This window comes from Diadema antillarum, unplaced genomic scaffold, assembly GCF_040938485.1.
Source record: "Diadema antillarum isolate AM-2024a unplaced genomic scaffold, OU_Dant_1.0 seq00000085_RagTag, whole genome shotgun sequence".
NCBI lineage: Eukaryota > Metazoa > Echinodermata > Echinoidea > Diadematoida > Diadematidae > Diadema > Diadema antillarum.
Window position 1 is genome coordinate 1,191,989 of NW_027271177.1, and position 18,270 is coordinate 1,210,258.

The 18,270-nt window shown below is 37.8% G+C and overlaps 1 protein-coding gene across 1 annotated transcript in view; it reads right to left on the reverse strand.

Annotated features, from left to right (window-relative positions):
• Positions 1–18,270, reverse strand: part of LOC139726499 (death-associated protein kinase 1-like) — a 164,500-nt gene that overhangs the window by 124,003 nt on the left and 22,227 nt on the right. The window contains exon 3 of the mRNA XM_071637456.1: positions 5,766–5,904. Coding sequence (XP_071493557.1) covers positions 5,766–5,904 — 139 coding nt within the window. The remainder of the gene's footprint in view (positions 1–5,765; positions 5,905–18,270) is intronic.

Sequence of the window (18,270 nt, forward strand, 5' to 3'; positions counted from 1 at the left end):
GGAAGTATAGGAGAGTTAGAGGAGAGTTAGAGTTATACTTCCTTGGTTCCATACTTCCTTGGTTCACAGTCCTTTTCAGGACTACACTCCACTCCAGAAAGAATACTCTTACTCAATTTCTCACCTCTCATCCAACCTTTCTTTCTATCTTTCTCCTGTCATTCCAACAGTCCTTCTAAGGACTATACATAGTGCCTACATGGTGAACCGCAAACCAAGTGTATCTAATATACCACACCACGCAAACACCTTCTCTCAAAAATCATCTGAGTATATCACATGTATGAAAAGTATCTGTGAAACAAACCCCTACCCCCCCCCCAAAAAAAATATATATATAGCCTATATCATACATGACATAAAACATAACAATTATTTGGAAGAGCTATTAAAGAGCCCATGATATGTTTGTTGTTTGTTTGTCCGTTTGTTTGTTGTTGCTATTGTTTGGTGGCTGTTTTTGTTTTGTTTTGTTTTGTTTTATTTGGGGGGGGGGGGTGTTGCCATGCCTTTTTTCAAATTGTCTACAGCACCAGATGTTTTTTCCCCTTCTTCAGGCTGATTATCTTTCTTTAATGCCAGGGTACATAATACTGCATGCAATCAACAATCATTTCCCCCTGGAAATTTACGAGCACATCCAGAACACCAGCATGTCTACTTTTGCAATGAATTTCGGTTGCCGACTTTCCAAACACAAGGTTGATTGATGCCATCTGAATTATAAATACTGCCAGCCACTTGCCAAGCTAAAACTGCAGTAAACTATATACTTGTAGTACATACATTGTACATTGCACTGGTATTCATGTTAAGCCCCCCAAATACTCTGTGCAAGATTGCTCATGGAAGAACAGTTAATTGTCTTGAACAGAGGTGACATAAACAACGTCAACTCTGCACACACATGAATTACGATTATGTGATTCAGCCGTGAATGCATTTGTTAATAAACAAATATCTGGAGAAACCTTTCACTGTCATTATCAAGCTTTAAATGTGGCTGGAAACTGCAGTGGGCTAATGATATAGTAGCTCTATAAAAGAAAACAAAGGAGGAAACCAAGCTGTAAAGTAACATGGTGGGATATTGCAGATTTGGAGAGAGTCAATTCATCAGCCAAGAATTTTTCCTCTGGCAGGGTTATGGTGATGAATGGATAGTCTAATAGCAGTTTTGTTATCACCACAGAAGCGAAGTTGACATCTGTGTTCAAAACATGGAGATGATTTAGTGAATGGAAGTAGTGTCACCCAAGCCTCAGTCAAGGTGCAGGCAAGAATGAAATTGTGGGGCTTTACTGTAGATTTAGAAAATATTGTAGTTCAACCCATTGAAGACGTATGATTTTGCACGCTTGCCCAAGTATACTCAGGACTTGTCCTCAACGGGCTAAAAGTTTTACTTAAACTTTCGGCAGTCCTTCATGCAACAACAATACTGAAACAAGTTTCCCTTGCAACCACTAGCTGTAAAAGATAATTTCACTCAAAAAACATGTCATTAACTCCATGGTCTGTGAATTAAAATACTCTGTTCACAACTCTTGGCTGTAATGCTTCCAGAAGAGTACAGGCCTAGAATGAATCTGTGTGCAACATGGTGGAAATGAATGCAATCCACGCAAAGTTCTACATCAATATATTTTGGAGGTCAAATCTTTCAACTGCAGTTGCCCACCCACAAGTGAGCAAAACTTTTAAAACTGACGAAAAAAATAACAATCATTGATCAAACAAGATTTCAGGAGCATGAATGGCAAAAATATGACTCTATTTGTAAACATTTTATCAGACTTTACCCTAAGCCATTACAATTACAATGTAGCAGCAAAGAAATCTAAAATCAAAATTACAAATAAGTTATTCTGTAAGTCTGAAAACATTCATCATGATTACCAATAAGTTATTTTGCAAATCTGACAACAGCCATTGTTTCTATGTGAGACTGCATTTGAAAATCAAACAAAACTGTTTGAATGTAATATCCCTCCTACATGTACACTATACATATGAAGGGTCATTGCACTACTGTATACAGAGAATAGCATTTTCTGTCAGTATGCAGCATGGTTAGTGTTTGTTTTTAAATATGTCTTCTTTTTTTTACTGAATTTTTTTCAATGATTTGCATTTCGTGTTGTCTTTTTATATTATACATTGTATGTCTATATCATGTACATGTATATTTTCGTATTATCCATTTACAATCAAACTTGGCCTCACAATAGAAATCTCTCTACCAAATCCATTTAGTCCACATTCCAATTTATTTACCTCACTTGAAACTCTGCCTGATCAACCATCTTATATCATCCACAATATTAGAGTTACAGCACTCATCATTGTCACTTCATATACGATGAAATGCAATGTCAATGCACAACAGACATAAATTGGCTGAACGTGTCAACTGAATGACAATCAATGACACTGACCATCACTGAATGAATGTATACAAAATGATTGCAGGCCTGGGCTTGTGAAGTAGCCATTCATTGATATTTTCATTGTGGGAGCTTTCAAAAGTAGCACTGGAACCCCCCCCCCCCTTTCCAAAAAGGGGGTGGGGTCAGTGACTTGCCATGAAAATAGAAACAATGACAGAGCAGAAGGGGAATGAATGCCAGCTCAGAATAGGGTACAATCTTGGTAAATTGACCATTCCTCTAAGACTTCCCACACTGTTCCAGATCAGTATACATACAATTGCCATATTTCCAACATACAATATTCTTCCTTTTCTTCATCTGCTCCACAACATATTTTACAAGACTCTATCATGCTTGATACATTGCTCGATAATCACATATCAAACATTCAAACAATGTCATTGGAGGGAGGAATCAATGCAAGGATAGAAACTTCCTGCCTATATTCTTCCTAGCATAATTTATTTGTCACAATGAATTGCAACAGATACAATTTTTCTCCCTCAATACTAGAGGGAATGATAACACATAAGAAGCAAAGTTATGAATACATGTTCCTTAACTGTGTACAATTATCAGGTGTGGGATTTCCCCTCTCTCCCAATGCCTATTTACACTACATTGCTAAATTTCAAGTTCAAGCAACTTTGGTTTCAAACATGATCAGCTACACTAATGGAGATTCACCTGTTTGCTTGCTATTGCATATCAGTTCAGTAAGTAAAGAGGATGCATGGAAATGTCAATGTTCTGTCATAGGATACCTGCATGGATTTTCCTAATGAAGGAGCAGGGAATTAAGTTTATGAACGAAAGTGATTGTACCCCCATGCCTCTGTACTCATACAAGAGGAGAGTCCCATGACTCAGAATTAACCAGTGAACACTTTATGTGCAATGCCGAAAATTCTATACTAGAGGACTAGAAGACTAGAGGCTATTAAAAGAAGAAGAAGAAAAAAAAAAAAAAACTCCACTAAACCAAATAAAGCAAAACAAAGTTTCAAAGTGTACTTTTTTCATGGTTTCGTTTTTCAGAGAAAGTAGAGGTAGCAGCCTACAAGCTTCCATAAAAAGTCCACAGTGTGAGGAAAGTCATATTTTTTACTGCCAATTTATAAATGCCTGGGTTGATTGTTTCTTACAATTTAATAAGATTAGAACACACTCACAGAGCTTGGCTGGCAGCATTACACAGTAAAAAAAAAAAAAAAAAACGCAAGTTCAAATTCAAGCAATATCAGTCATCCTTTTCAAGGCAAAGCACTTTGTCTTCATTGCCTAGAATCCTTCCCATGAGACTTCACTGCCTGTCCTACTCATGCTTGCTTATAAGTAGGAATTTCATTCTTTCCTTGGGGGACAAAAAAACAAGTTTTACATATAAAGTCATACATTTGTAAGCCCTTTTATGTGTTTCTTAACCCCGTACTTTCTCTGACCCAGGACTATCGTTAATCCCGTACCAATTTTTTCAGCTTTTTACACTCGCCAATAAGTCCCGTACTAAGATGTCTTCCTGGGCTAAGGAGAAAACTGACCTTTTTACACTTGTATTTCTTAGTCCGGTACTTAGCCCCCCCCCCCTTAGCCCCACCGTTGGTACGGGACTAAGCAGAAATTTGCAAGTGTAAAAAGCCCTTTAATGTACCACTTACTGTAATAAAAGTTCATACATTGCCCATAAAACTTTTTGTCCCTGAAGGTTATAGGCACATTGAGCATGTATAAACTACAAATTGTGTATAATCTTTGTCCCTTTTCTGGTACCACAAACATGTAGTGTGCCACATGACATGCATCATAGATTAGCACATTTTAGAAGCATAAATGCTGTTTGTGCTGATGCAACAAATTATATTACTTCCCATTAAACAACTTTCATCACTTCCGATCATACAGTGATAATGGAACTGCACACGAATGGCTCATGCTTTTACTTCTGTTGTATTGTCTGCTAGCAATCAATACTGGCACATTCTCTGCTTGTTGTTGCATTCTTTTATTACAAACCGAGTCCAATCTGTGAAATATGTGCTTGAACTGTTTATTAGCAACAAAACATGCAAGGGTAATGATTGGTTTTGTGAAGAGTGTATACATTAGAATCTGTTTATTCCCAAACAGCCATACGTGTAAGAGGAAATTAGTTTGTGGCAGGAAACTGTTCATTTCTCATCAGAAATGAGGCATAGGTGTTTTCACAAAGATCAAAGACCAAAACAAAACCAGTAATCATGTGATTTCTGGGCTCATGGCTATCATGAATTATACCAATGATTGATGACCTTGTTTGGATATTAACAGCACCCATCCACTGTCAAAAAAGTCCCACTTTGCAGTGAAAATTCCTTCCATTCTATTCAATTAGCAAAATCGCCCAAGTCATCAGTACCCAATAAAAGCTCCAATTTCACGCCCTGCTAAATGCATGATGGGAGCTAGGCTTCAATGCTCCATGAAATATCAAATATTGACTCAACTCCCCAAAATTGCAGGTTTTGTTTAGCTTTTCCACTTTCCTCACACCCAGCGTTTATCCTTTTAATCAACACCCATTTCTCCCACTGCCTGTCGTTGACAGTGTTGTGTCTTGGGTCGACGTCTGTCCGGCTGTTTGGTTTGGTCGTCTGTTGTATCAATCGTGTTGGCGCTGATTTGCCGCACGGGCAAATATTTGTTGGGCTCCAACATTTTATTGTTTTGTGTTTGATGTAGAATAATAGCACCACTGCTCATATTCCCATCATAGGTTGCTGTGTATTTGTGCAATCTGCCATTCAGTGCAAAACAGAAATTACATTTGATTGCCCTTTTCACACTCCACAAGTAGAAATAAATAAAATTATAACTGATATATAGTGCCTAGATTCAACTGGATGCAAGGCACATGATAAATTGTTCTTCGAAGTCTGTTTGTGTTTATAATCATGTTTTGATTTCATTTTATCATTATTTCTTTTTAAAGAAATTAAAATGTGTACATGTTTACAGAGCAAGTAATGCAAAAAAAAAAAAAAAATAAGATTGCTTTCCTCGCCTTTAGACATCTCCAAATTCAGGCATTTTCAATTAACATATTTTACTCTGATTTATGGCTTTGATATTAAAATTATGATATAATAGCACCGGACAGTTTACCTGCATTTAATACAAAATGACACATCCTCATTCAAAAGTACACCATGATCTAAATTGACTGATATAAGACAGATATTATGACAATAGTAGAATGTACTGTACTGTACTACAAAAATGGTTTGAAATTTGAAAGTCACAGAGAGCGGATGAATTGGACTTTAAAAGGACTTGGTCCTACATGTACACACTGACCTTGAGGTCCAAATGGCAGATGTTCCTGTCATGCATGTGTTTTAATCCATCCAGAATCTTCTTGATGAACTGAGCGGCCACCTCCTCACTGACATGGTCTGCCTCGGCCAGGTAGTGGAACAGCTCTCCTCCCGTTACCCTGGCAACAAGATGGATGAGAAGAGTGCTGGTAAGTTAATGAGTTATGTGCAGAGACAGAAAGGGTGCTTGGCATCTTATAAATGATGTCCCACTTGCTCAATACAGATGTGTATGTTGTGATGATCAAGTAAAATATTAGGAAATCACTGACTGGACACTTACATACAGTACGCGCAATAGAAAACGCCCGACGAAAGTGCGTCCAAATTTCGTCCCAACGCTTTTTTCGTTGTTGATTTCGTCGGGGACGTTTTCAACGCTTTTTGCGTCCAGACTTCATGGACGGATTTTGGACGAATTCAACGAATTCAACGAAATCCCCGAACGCTTTTCCGAAGCTGTGGACGCATTCAACGCTTTCAGCGCTTTCAACGCTTTCAACCCTTTACACGCGATCACACACACACAGGAAAGTTAGCTCTAATCGCGAATTGCTAGCTCTTCTTTCGTCGAAGTTCTCTAGGTTTCCTGTCCATTTCTCTCATTTTCTCTCTTTTGCTTTCGTATCATTGTATCCCTTTCTTTTCAGAGTACAATCATACTTTAGAGAGTATTTTTTCTCATTTTTATTAAGTGATTACCGTGTTTGCCACAATTTGGGGTGAGTTTTTGTTCGAGTGTTTGTTGAGTTTTTCGATTGAACGATGTGTCGATTATCTTCGTGTGTGCGAGAATATCGTACCCACTCGTTTGTTTCCGTGTAAGTATTTTTACCGTAAAGTGTCTTCATCGTTCGTCTTCACGCATCGGGTTTTCACCCTAGTTTTCCTCATCGTAGTTTTCCACATCCATTTTTTTTTCCGGTGCAAGATACTCTGTGTATTTTCTGCTACGGTAAAATGCCATCGTCGATATTTTTTGTGTATTCATCGTAGTTTTCCACCTCCATTTCATTTTTGTGTGCAAGATGTGTAGCTAGGTCTGCGATGTCTGAATCGTTTACAGATGTGTTTTGTGAGAGTATTAACCACGATGATTTTGAGGATTTTGAGGGTTTCGCGGTGGATGAGATCGACTGGAATGATAGTGATAATGATAATGAATCTACACTATCTAGTGGTGTTGATATAAGAGCTCTTATGATGATGCAATTTATTTCGTGTGACCGACCATCATGACGTTGGCGATGACGAGTACGAAACGAGTAGCCTATACATGTACAATGTAGGCCTGTAATGATCTAAGACGAGAGTGACACTGACGACATGGCCTGGCCCTGGGGGCTGTTTTAGTGTTGCCTGCTGAGTAGGTGTTCCATTCTATCCTTTCAGTTATCTTTCTATCACTTTCTTCTTTTGACCCTGGATGAAAAAAAAAAAACCCTATCTTGCCATGTAAAGACAGAACACATACCATCATGAAATATCATGACATTACTAAAGTAATAAAAGAAATAAGTAAGCGATGAAAATTCTTGTTTGTAAAATCATAAATCAAAGGTGATTTCATATGAACCAGCTCTTTGAAACGTATTTAATTTGCCTATTGATACTTGCTTTGCAAGTATACATTTTCTCTCCCATGGACTTTGTGTCCCCCCCCCTTTTTTATGTGCTTTAATGATTATTCTAATTTGTTTTGTCAATATCATCATTATTGCTGTATTAATATTACCATACTTTGATATGGTTAATTGCATTTGTTGATTGACTCTAACTTTCATTTTGTTGCCTCCTCTTGGTACTTGTACAGATCCTTTCTAGGGCTTGCTGTTTGCTCACCCCCCCCCCTTTGCTGTTGCTATTTCACTCTTTACCTTTCTTTGTCTCTCTGTTGTTCCTTATCTTGTTTGATGTTGCCTCCATATTCATCCTTTTCCTTCAATGGTTGCCCCCTGGCCCTCACGACCATTACTAACCTTCCCCTGCCTTTTGTCTGTCCATCCTCCTGCTCTAATCCCCCTCCCTTTACCTGTTGGGCTCCTTGCCCATGACATCCTACCCTCTCCTTTTGTTTTCTTTGTTCCTTGTCCCTTGCCTGTTCCTGACTGTTCTTGTTGTGTGAAGTCGCTTTACATGTGTGTGGTTGCTTTTTCTGCCTATTTGCCATTTTGCTTCTGACGAAGATTCTGCTATGATCGAAAACTTAGGTCCCTTTTGACTCTATCCTAAAAACATTCATGTACACTCCCAAAACTTGCTGGGCTAGTAATGAAAACTTCCATTATCTAGCAGGGGAGAGGGAATGCTTTCATTTTCTCAAGAGAGCTTTTGTGTGAGAGAATGCAAAACTTGATTGAGTGTTGCCAAGTTGTTTTCAAACTTCTTCATTTTATTTGATCTTAAGCATAATCACTTTCGTAAGTACATGTACAGTATTACGATTTCTTCTCCCCTGACTGTAATCGGAAAGTTTGCCATAAGGACGATCGCTAATGTGTTTGGATGTGCCGATATGCGAAACACGTGGTTCAAAAGAATGCACCATGTGCTACTTACAGTTGTACTGCCTTAAAGGTTACTGCAAGTTGAATGGATCGAATGCGCCATAGGCTTAGTTACGGTAAACAGTTTACGTTCGATGCGAATAATTATTACGTCTTTCAGGATCGAGGAATAATACACACAAAACATGCAAACAAACAAATCCACGAACGAGTGTTGATAACCAAAATTCATATGAAAAGTAATAGGCAGTTTTGATGAGCGTGAAATTTTATTGTCATGATTTTGCCGTTTAATCGGGTGGTGGCTGCATCACATAGGACATCTCAGTGAATTTGTCTAGGCATATGAGACTTTTCATATAAATCTGTGATTGCATTTTTGAGTGATTAATCAATTCCTTTTTACAGTTCGGGAACCAGAACATCAGAACATCTTTGCAATGATTCCTTTAACTCAACTCACCCGCGAGTTCTTCGATCGATATACTACACCAAATGCGCGCATTCTTTCGTCTGGCACCTGGGGTCTGGCACGCACCTGGTTTTGTGGAAATTTCCACAAAGGGAGAGGGTGGGGTTTTTCCAATCCCAAGAGACCGCATTATACACAAGAAGACAATCTCGTCGCTTCTATCATTTTCCGTCACTCGTGTTTTCCCCTTATTCTTTGCTAATAATGAACATTTCGATTGAACTTAACGATGGTTGTTCACACGTGGTTCCTTTTGTTGTGAGGTGTAGGTATTTTCTTTTTTTATCATTCTTGGGAGGGGAAAGAAGAGTAAAAGAGGGAAAACTTATTTAAATAAACGAAGGGCACGTACGCTCAGCATCCACAGCAAGCCGTCTTTTACATCAGCATCGTTGATTATCATCACTTGCACTATCATCAGGCATCACTCGGATAATTTTGTCCTTTTTTTTATAAACATTTAGAAACACGATCACCATCACTCGAGATAAACACGTAGCAGTGGCAGATCCAGAGGGGGCGCATGAGGCGCACGCCCCCTTTATTTATCGTGGAAAAAAAAAATAGAAGTGAAACCCGGAAGTGGCACCAGAAATATTAGTTGCGCCCCTCCCCCCTCCTGTACAGAATTCCTGGATCCGCCCATGCCTGTACGAAAATAAATGTCAACAGACAAAGTATCAACAACCTCCCTGACAACCACATAAACATTACCACAGAGCACACCGAAGCGGCTGGCATCAAACACCCTTCGAAATACTGCAGCAAAGCGCGAAATCGCCGTTACGAAAATGCATGTATATATACACAGTGCGAGGCAATTGAAAGATTACCTTTAAATATTTCAGAATATGAAAGGAACAAATAAAGTGATATGAAACGAAAGAAATCGTACACCAAACGAAAGGTATAACGACCTCCAATAGGCCCTTAGCCGCAGCATATCAATAAACATGACGTATAAGCACACGGAATATGCGTGTTTCGGATTCCTCCCTTCTATATTTCTTTCCTGAACTATTCCCAATGCCCGAATAAAATAATGACTAGTTTGTTACACTGATTTCTTCTTCTGAGGTAAGGAAGTTCGTTCGTCCGAAAACAAAAGGATTGACACTCCGAAGGTTTGCTAATCGGGCAATGCCCCCCCCCCCAAAAAAAAAAAAAACAGCCCACAAAATGCTCGTTAATCAAAACATTGGTTAATAATGTTAAAGACGATAATAATAATAATAATAAAAATAATGATAATAATAATAATAATAATAATAATAATAATAATGATAATAATGATAATAATAATATAACAATAGACAGAAATAAAACAATATATGGCCCCCTATAGCAATTACCCGCAGCATGATTACATTTTCGAATCAACAAACATGGATAGGCACAAGGAATATGCGTGTTTCGGATTCGAAATAACGCCGTAACCATCGGAATAGCGCACCCGTTTTCTTTTTTTCGGAATAATGAACACCACGGAAATGAATAAATGATTTCAAACTAAGAATCCATCGTAATTCTTGCCTTAAAGATTTTCCTCCCTTCTATATTTTATTCCTGAACTATTCCCAATGCCCGAATAAAATAATGACTAGTTTGTTACTCTGAAACATGGTGTTGTGAGTTAACCCTAAAAAGACTGGGGGGGGGCCTAAAAGGCCCCCCCCCTCAACATTTCGCGTGATTACTCTGCAACGCGCAATGCTCTCGCCGCGATGCTCTATGACTTTTTTCTTTCGAGTTTCCCGCACATTTTGACACCAAATTTGTGACGCCCGGGGGTACGGTTCTGAAGTTACATAACTTTTTGTACATGCACGCGAGGCCGAAAATGGCTAAAAAATGTGATTTTGTGTACAAAGTCAATAGAAATTGAGTTTTTTCACATGGTTCATATAAATATGCTTATTTTTACTCTCAATGACTAAAATTAATTTGTTTTAGGAGTATTTTGCTTCAAAGATTGTCTGCAACAAATTTTGTTAAAAAAAACAAGAAAAACAAAAGGTCGAAAAACAAAGAAATACATAAGAAATTCATAAAACAATAAAATCAATAAGAAATTAATTTTGATACCAATTTTTTTTCAAGTGCATTTGCTAAGAATGCCACAAAGAATAATTAGACCAAAAATGAGCACTTTTCGAGCTTTATTTACTGATTTAGATCAAAGAGTCTGATTTCTTGCATAAATTAGCATAATTAATCAAAATAAAATAAAAGAAGACAATTTTGTAAAATTTAAATATACGATCTTGTAGATTACATCGCACACTACCATTGTGCAAATTTCCGCGGCGATCGCGCGATCCACGGCTGAGATCTTAAGGGGGGGCCCTTTAGGCCCCCCCCAGTCTTTCGAGCTACCAAAATACCCCAGTCTTTTTAGGGTTAAGGAAGTTCGTTTATCCGAAAACGAAAGGATTGACACTCCGAAGGTTTGCTATACCCATCGAACAATGGGGGAAACAAAATAATAGTAATACATTTTATTTTCACACTAGGTACGAACATCTACAAGGTGTAAGGAATTTGCGTGTTACGGAACATTTTATCACTTTCGCATCAGCGAACTTTACGTGCATTGGGTACTACAAAAATGCCTCCCCCCCCCCAAAAAAAAAATGTATATATAATTACACCAACGCTTGAGCATAACAACAAACAAGCAATCAAACAAACAAATAAACAACTTAAGATTTAATCTCATAGAGCTGCTTTGAATATTTCACGTTCCGTCTGCATGACTGTATATATACTTCTTTTCAGAATTATCTCTCGCTTCCCGCTTCACAACTAGGAAATAACGATGTCAAACTACAGGTATATAAGAATTAAACTTATTGTCTTACTCTGAATATAAAATTCATTATTTCAAAAGTTCGTTTATCCTTGAATACAACAGGCTCGATACTACAGTACTCCGAAGGTTTGCTAATCCGACAATAACGCACCTATCCAATCACAAACATTCGTGCATTTTCGAATTATGAATCATAATTTGACTATCACATTTACGAACATCTATTTTTCGTGTAGGGAAGTCGCGTGTATCTGAATGTTTCATTTTCGTCCTAATGAACCTTGTGGGTGCATGGGTACAACGAACATGAACCTCAAACCCACCCCCCAAAAAAAATAAAATAAAAAAAGAAAGAAAGAAAGAGCCAAGTCAAACTAAGAATCAGTCTGAATTAGTCGCTTTGAAAATCCCACGTACCGTCTGAATTATCTCTCTGTCCAATAAAGAAATAAACGATATCAAACTAAGAATTAAACTTATTGTCTTGTTTTGAATATTACTTTTTTTTTTTTGCTTTTCTGGGGCCCGTTGCATAAAACTTACCATTGAATTTCAATAGTAACTACCGTCAGCATCAATGATTATAAAATTTACCGCTGATTTAAGACTTACCGCATAGAAAGGAGCGGTAAGTCCAGCGGTAAGGGTTTTATGCAACAGGGCCCTGATTCAATAAAAAAACGGGCAATGTAACGCGCAATTGCTGAAGAAAGAAAATATATTTAATGACCAAATAACGGCGAACAAATCCTTCTAATTTCTTTTTTCCTCTTTTTGGGGGTTAATTTTCTTTCTATACTCAAATGGATTTTACGTACACGGAATTTTAGTGAAACCATTTTCTTTTTGGTCGGCATTCTACGATAAGGTTCCTGTGGGTTCCTGTGGGTTCACCCTCGCCAAAATTGCGTGATTTCTCTTAAATACTATGAACCCGAATGATCTCTGATTGGTAATTTAGTCTATTTCATGATCAACAGTTGTTTATTTTCTGCCTGTAAAAAAACAAAAAACAACACGTGAACAATTAGTAGGCCTTATACTGGGTCTTGTCATGTATCGTACATCTCTGTTTCGTTCAGCCGAGCGAGCCATGCCATGGCAATTGCGACGCACATACGGCGCACTCGCCTTTCCCACACGTGCACATTCCCTGGTTACATGCAGCCCGCATACCAACATGTGATGTATCAGGTGACTTACAAATGCAGTGAATAATCTGCTAACGGTGCCGTACTTACAGCTAGGGTAAGGGAAACTAAAACTTTTACAAATTGCTTCAATGAAAACGGCATCGATGTATGTATACATGTTACCATTCTTAATAGTATTATGTGAATCAGGTGAATTCCACGCCTGTCTACTGTTCTCATTCCCGACCACTGTGCTACTACTAGTACTTGTTGAGTCTAATCTTGCAGTGATTCTTGCCGGCTAGCGGCTGTGGATGTGGCCACTACACACACACGTGTGTACTGTATTCCATGTGCGCCTTGGATCACGGACGCTTTTAACGAAATTTGGACGAAACTGCCGAGCTCCGAACACGCATTTTCCGAACGAGCAACGCATTTGCCGAACGAAATTGAGCGGGCGGTCGTGCGTGAAATGCGTCCACAAAGCGTCAGAATCGTTGCTACTGGATCGATAACGAAATTTCGTCCAAATTTCGTCCAAATTTCGTTGCTACTCGATCGATAACGAACTTTCGTTGGAAAACGAAATTGACGGAGGCGTTTCTTATTGCGCGTACTGTAAGGCCTACAAGTATAACAATATGTGACCATTTCAAAGTAAACAGAAAAAACAACAACACAGACAGCCAGAACATGAATGACAGGGTAAATCACACACACAAATTATAGATGTGATTATATAAAATTTTTGCTGTCAAACAGCAAAAGATGGGCATTATATGCATTTAATACGTGAAATATATTGTATGTGTGTGTTTTGTATTTTGGTTTCTTGGTTTTGTTGGATAATTAAGGCACAAGACCCTTCAATTAAAATGAAACATGCAGAACATTTCCTTGATCAGGCATATGAGACATAATACAATGTCTGAGCTTTCTTAACAATCTATCAACACGTGTACAGTGTATAACAGCCGTATGTACAATGTACATGTACAAGGTGTACAGTACATTGTATGTTCTCATCCACATACAGTGCTGTACTGCATCAATCTACCCATCAAGCGTATTTATCTATCAATACATGACAAATTATAATTTTGCAGCAAAATTTCCTTAGGAGGTGATGAGATAAGTGTGTAACATATTGTCACATAACCCATTGGACAGCAATCAAAGAATATATTACTATGTAGCTGTTTACTGAGTTGCAAATTTCACATACATGTAGTGTGTCAAACTGTCCTGTAGTACATGATAAAGAATATGACTGCACATACAGACTCTTATCCTTTGACTGAATTTCTTGGAAAACTTAAAGTACAACTGCCAGTGATGCATGTGTGAAAAGAGGGATCATGCACCATTCCCATCTGAGCAGGGACTCAAATTTCATGACGTCTGTCTGAGTCCTCAGCCACTTGAGTTGGCATGGGCAAAATCTGCTACAATTCTCTGTCGATGCTTACCCATGCATGTCTGAGTAAGCGACCTTAACATAACCCTCAAACCAACCATCCATTTAATGGCGCCAATTCTCTCCAAACCTAATGGTGGCAACCAGCGCCACCACAGCTTGGAGACCAAGTGTAGATGCCCTCTTGGGCATTGCTGTCGCCTGTACATATCCCACTTTTCCATGTTTGACGTTCAGAAATAAATGCAAAGGAGAAAAATGGCAACAAGTACGCTTTTGTACATGTGAAAGGCATTTGACAGAAACCCCTTTTACTAATAGAGCTGGCCCAGCTTTCAACAGTTCACTCCAATACATGCAGATATTTGAGGGATTTTTTAATCTCTCTCCAATTATTCCATTCAGGGTGAAACACTGTGTATTTATAAACCTGCATTACAATATCAGACTGCTGCTTCATTGTCTCTCTTATCTTTGTATTTTTCTCTCACTATCTCTCTCTCTCTCTCTTTTATCTCTCTGTTCATCTTCCTATCATCTACCATCTCTACCTATCTCTCTTTCTTGTCTTTCTCTCTCTATTTCTCATTATATCTATCTGTCTCAATCTCTATTCCCCCATATCAATCTATCTTTTCCTATATCTGTGTATCTGAAATGAATAATGTGGAATATTTCACAGCGTTCTTGTTGTCGTGTATACAAGTCAACTTGAAATCGACAACTTGGGACAGTATTGCCTCTCATAGAACAAAGCTTTGAACACAGCCTTTGTCTTTGTATGGAAGAGATGGCCTCTGCAATCAGAATGAGTTTAAATCCAAACCTTGATATAAATCAGAGAATGATTGAATTCAATTCTGAAGATGCAGATGTCATTCATGGTAATATCAGATTGAGCTGAAAGGTCAAAACAGAAAAAAAAAAGTGTCTAGCGTACAGTAATTTCATGCACATGCTTGAATTAGTCTGGGCTTGTTTTTCTTTCCCCGATTGCTCCCATCCAAATTCCTGTCACTCCTGGTCCACAGGTAATGCTCCCCGTGTGGCACACCACGAAAGAGGAAGTATCTACTGATCACAGCCGGATATCATTCCAACCAATGTAAGGTGCGTCGTACCTCTTTGATGCAAAAAACAGAGCCAGTACTGTAGTAATTGAGAAGTCTTCATACTACCGAAAAAGAGGTGCACTGTTTAACCATATTGCACCTTTTAAAAATTGAAATATCATCAAACACTGTGACGCATAAATTATATTTAATATCAAAGTAACATACAATGTACTGTAACCTTGATAAAACATGTATTTTGTGTGAGGTTTATTTTCACAAATTTGGCAAGTAAGAAGATTATAATGATCGTGATTTCAACAATCTGCCAATTGTCATCGTCAGTTTATGATAGTACCAAGTATGAGAACAATGTATGCACAGTTGGTGTTACATGGCCAGACAATTAGGCGCTGCACGGAGATACTGCGCTTACTACTAGTGTATGTGCACATACTGTACATGCGTGGGTACACTAACAAATATATAATGCAAGGCACATGCAAACAGTACGATCTTCGCATTCCTGATCGCGAATTAGCCACCCAAGACACTGTCGCACATGTACCGACTTGCAAAACATTATACCCATGAAATGTTGGATATCTGCAGTAAAATGTACCCAAAAATTTGTAATCTCAAGAAATTTGTAATCTCAAGAAGCTTCTGTGTTTGAAGCTCCTGGTAATCTCAACTCAAAATGTAATTGTTCATCACCCTCATGGCAACTCAACTGCAAATGATTAAAGTGACACTTCCAGGACATTACCATTTGAAGGGTTTGTTTGCAAAAACCGATAAGTCCATTTTTGAAGATTTTGAAGTACGATCTCTGTCATAAAGTACAAAATAATACCTTATGAATGATATATTGGTCACTTCATATAAAGGTATGTTTTTGAAGTTATGGTCAAAAGAAGCAAAAATTTTCTTATTATTCTCTTTATTTTTCTTGACCTTTAATCGCAAATATCTCCATTTGGCAAATATGGACTTATCGGTTTTTGCAAACAAACTCTTCATTTACTCTCTGTAAAAAGAACATTTCAGTATGTAACAAAAAACTTAAAATCATTCACTACACTGTCAATATATCCTTAGCTTCCTGTCTGGATGTTTCTGTCAGAGCTGTGTCACAGGAAACAAAAAAAAAATGCATTACAAGGATGCTGACCACAGGTTATCTGATACGACGAGTTATTGGGTATTCAATCCTTGTACGGCTGTAGCCAGGATCTACTGGTACACTTGGTTTACCTACACTGTATGTTTTTGTCTTTATTTGCATACCCTGCATATATACCACACCATAACACCAAGGTTACAACAGAACATACAGCAGGCCTGTATCAATTTTGCAGGAAAGATTTTTCCTTACATTTCTCAAGGGGTAATGTGGCAGGAACAAGGCAGATGTATCAATGATATCAAATGGCGCTGTTTCCGGGAACTAGAGCCTTAAACGCAAACATGTAGGCTACATTGCATATAAACATCAACTTTTTTTATGATACTCACTTGTATTGATTGCTGGTCTGATGTCCTATGCTTTCAATACAAATACTCTGTCCCATCAACTTGTAAACTGTTTAGATATTAAAGCTTAGATCAGCTGAAGTTGTTGGCTCAGAGCATATAAAACCAAGAAACCAAACATCCACATCATTGTAATACATTCCAGATGTAGTAAAGTAGAGACATTGCTACAGCTGTATATATTGTACACGTCAACAAACACATCCAAATATCTTTTAAAATCTGTTTTTCCTGCACATCACACAGTGTCTTTCACAGGAAATACCATGGAGATTGGAAAGAGGACTGACAGACTAGAACTGCTCCAATCTTTTGATGATTCCATTGTAAATTGCATCACTGTACCCAAATTTTAGAATTTTGTTTGACTGCTGACCTCTTACCCTCATTATGCAGTTGCCTAACTCTCTAACTTGTTCCTCGGTAACTGGCAGCAACAAAGCTATGATCCCTTTAAAAGGAAAAGAGTTGATAAAATATGAGGTTTGTCATTTGTTGGATTTAAAGGACACAAGTGTGATGTATGCAACTTTAAAGGCATGCTTACCAGTTACAATCTGTGATGGCTGGAAGTCATAAATGTTGGGATATTTTGGATATATTTTTCCTTCCTGGAAAATTTAAATGAGCTATTCAGTTGAGTTGCTTGTTACAAAATCCATCCTAGTCTTTATATTCAACTTTGCATAAAGTTCTTGTTGCCCTTGTAGAAAAGCTCTGGACACTGACTTTTGGTTGTCAAAGACAACCTCTATTGCCAATTCACAAAAAGAGTGTGATAACTTACTAACCAGGTCTATTCAAAACTGAAGATGAAACTTATGGCAGAGTGGCTACATTCAAAATCAAATATACATATTGGAAAAGCAGGCAATCCTCAAAATGAGGGTAGAGATAGTTTCAGTGGATCCAGGGAATAATTGCAATAAGAGTTAATGCTAGATCTACAGACTATGTATGCAAAAGCATCGGAGTATAAAACGTCTGCGAGCTTCCCGTCAATCACCATACTGCTAATCCATTTGTCTGTAGACTAATGACACTTAGGAACTGTAGCCTGGTGCAAACGCATGCCAGAGGATAACCATTAGTGCCATTTCTGACACATTAACATAATGGTACGTACTTCATTTCTTGCAGCTTTCATGAACAGATGCAATTATTCTATGAACATGAGTAGAGACATAAAGAATTATCTGCACCAGCATACTACATAATCTGCCAATGTTATATGCAGCTCAATAATCATCCTAAGTACTGTAGCTACCCAATGTAACCGGTAACACTCTAAATGCCTTGACCTCTTTTTACTTTCTGTTGTAAATTTCAAAATAATCAGTCTTAGAGTACATGTAAAAGGCATAAAGAATTATCTGCTTCACAGTCAAATAAAAAAAAGCATAATATCTTTTTATAATATTAATGAATATATACGAATTATAACTTGTAACATCAAAGTACTTTGCATTCAAATAGCAAAAAAAAAGAATGAATGTACATGTATTCTTTAATCCTCTTTCAATCAATTAATCTAAAGTTGCCTTTAGGATAAT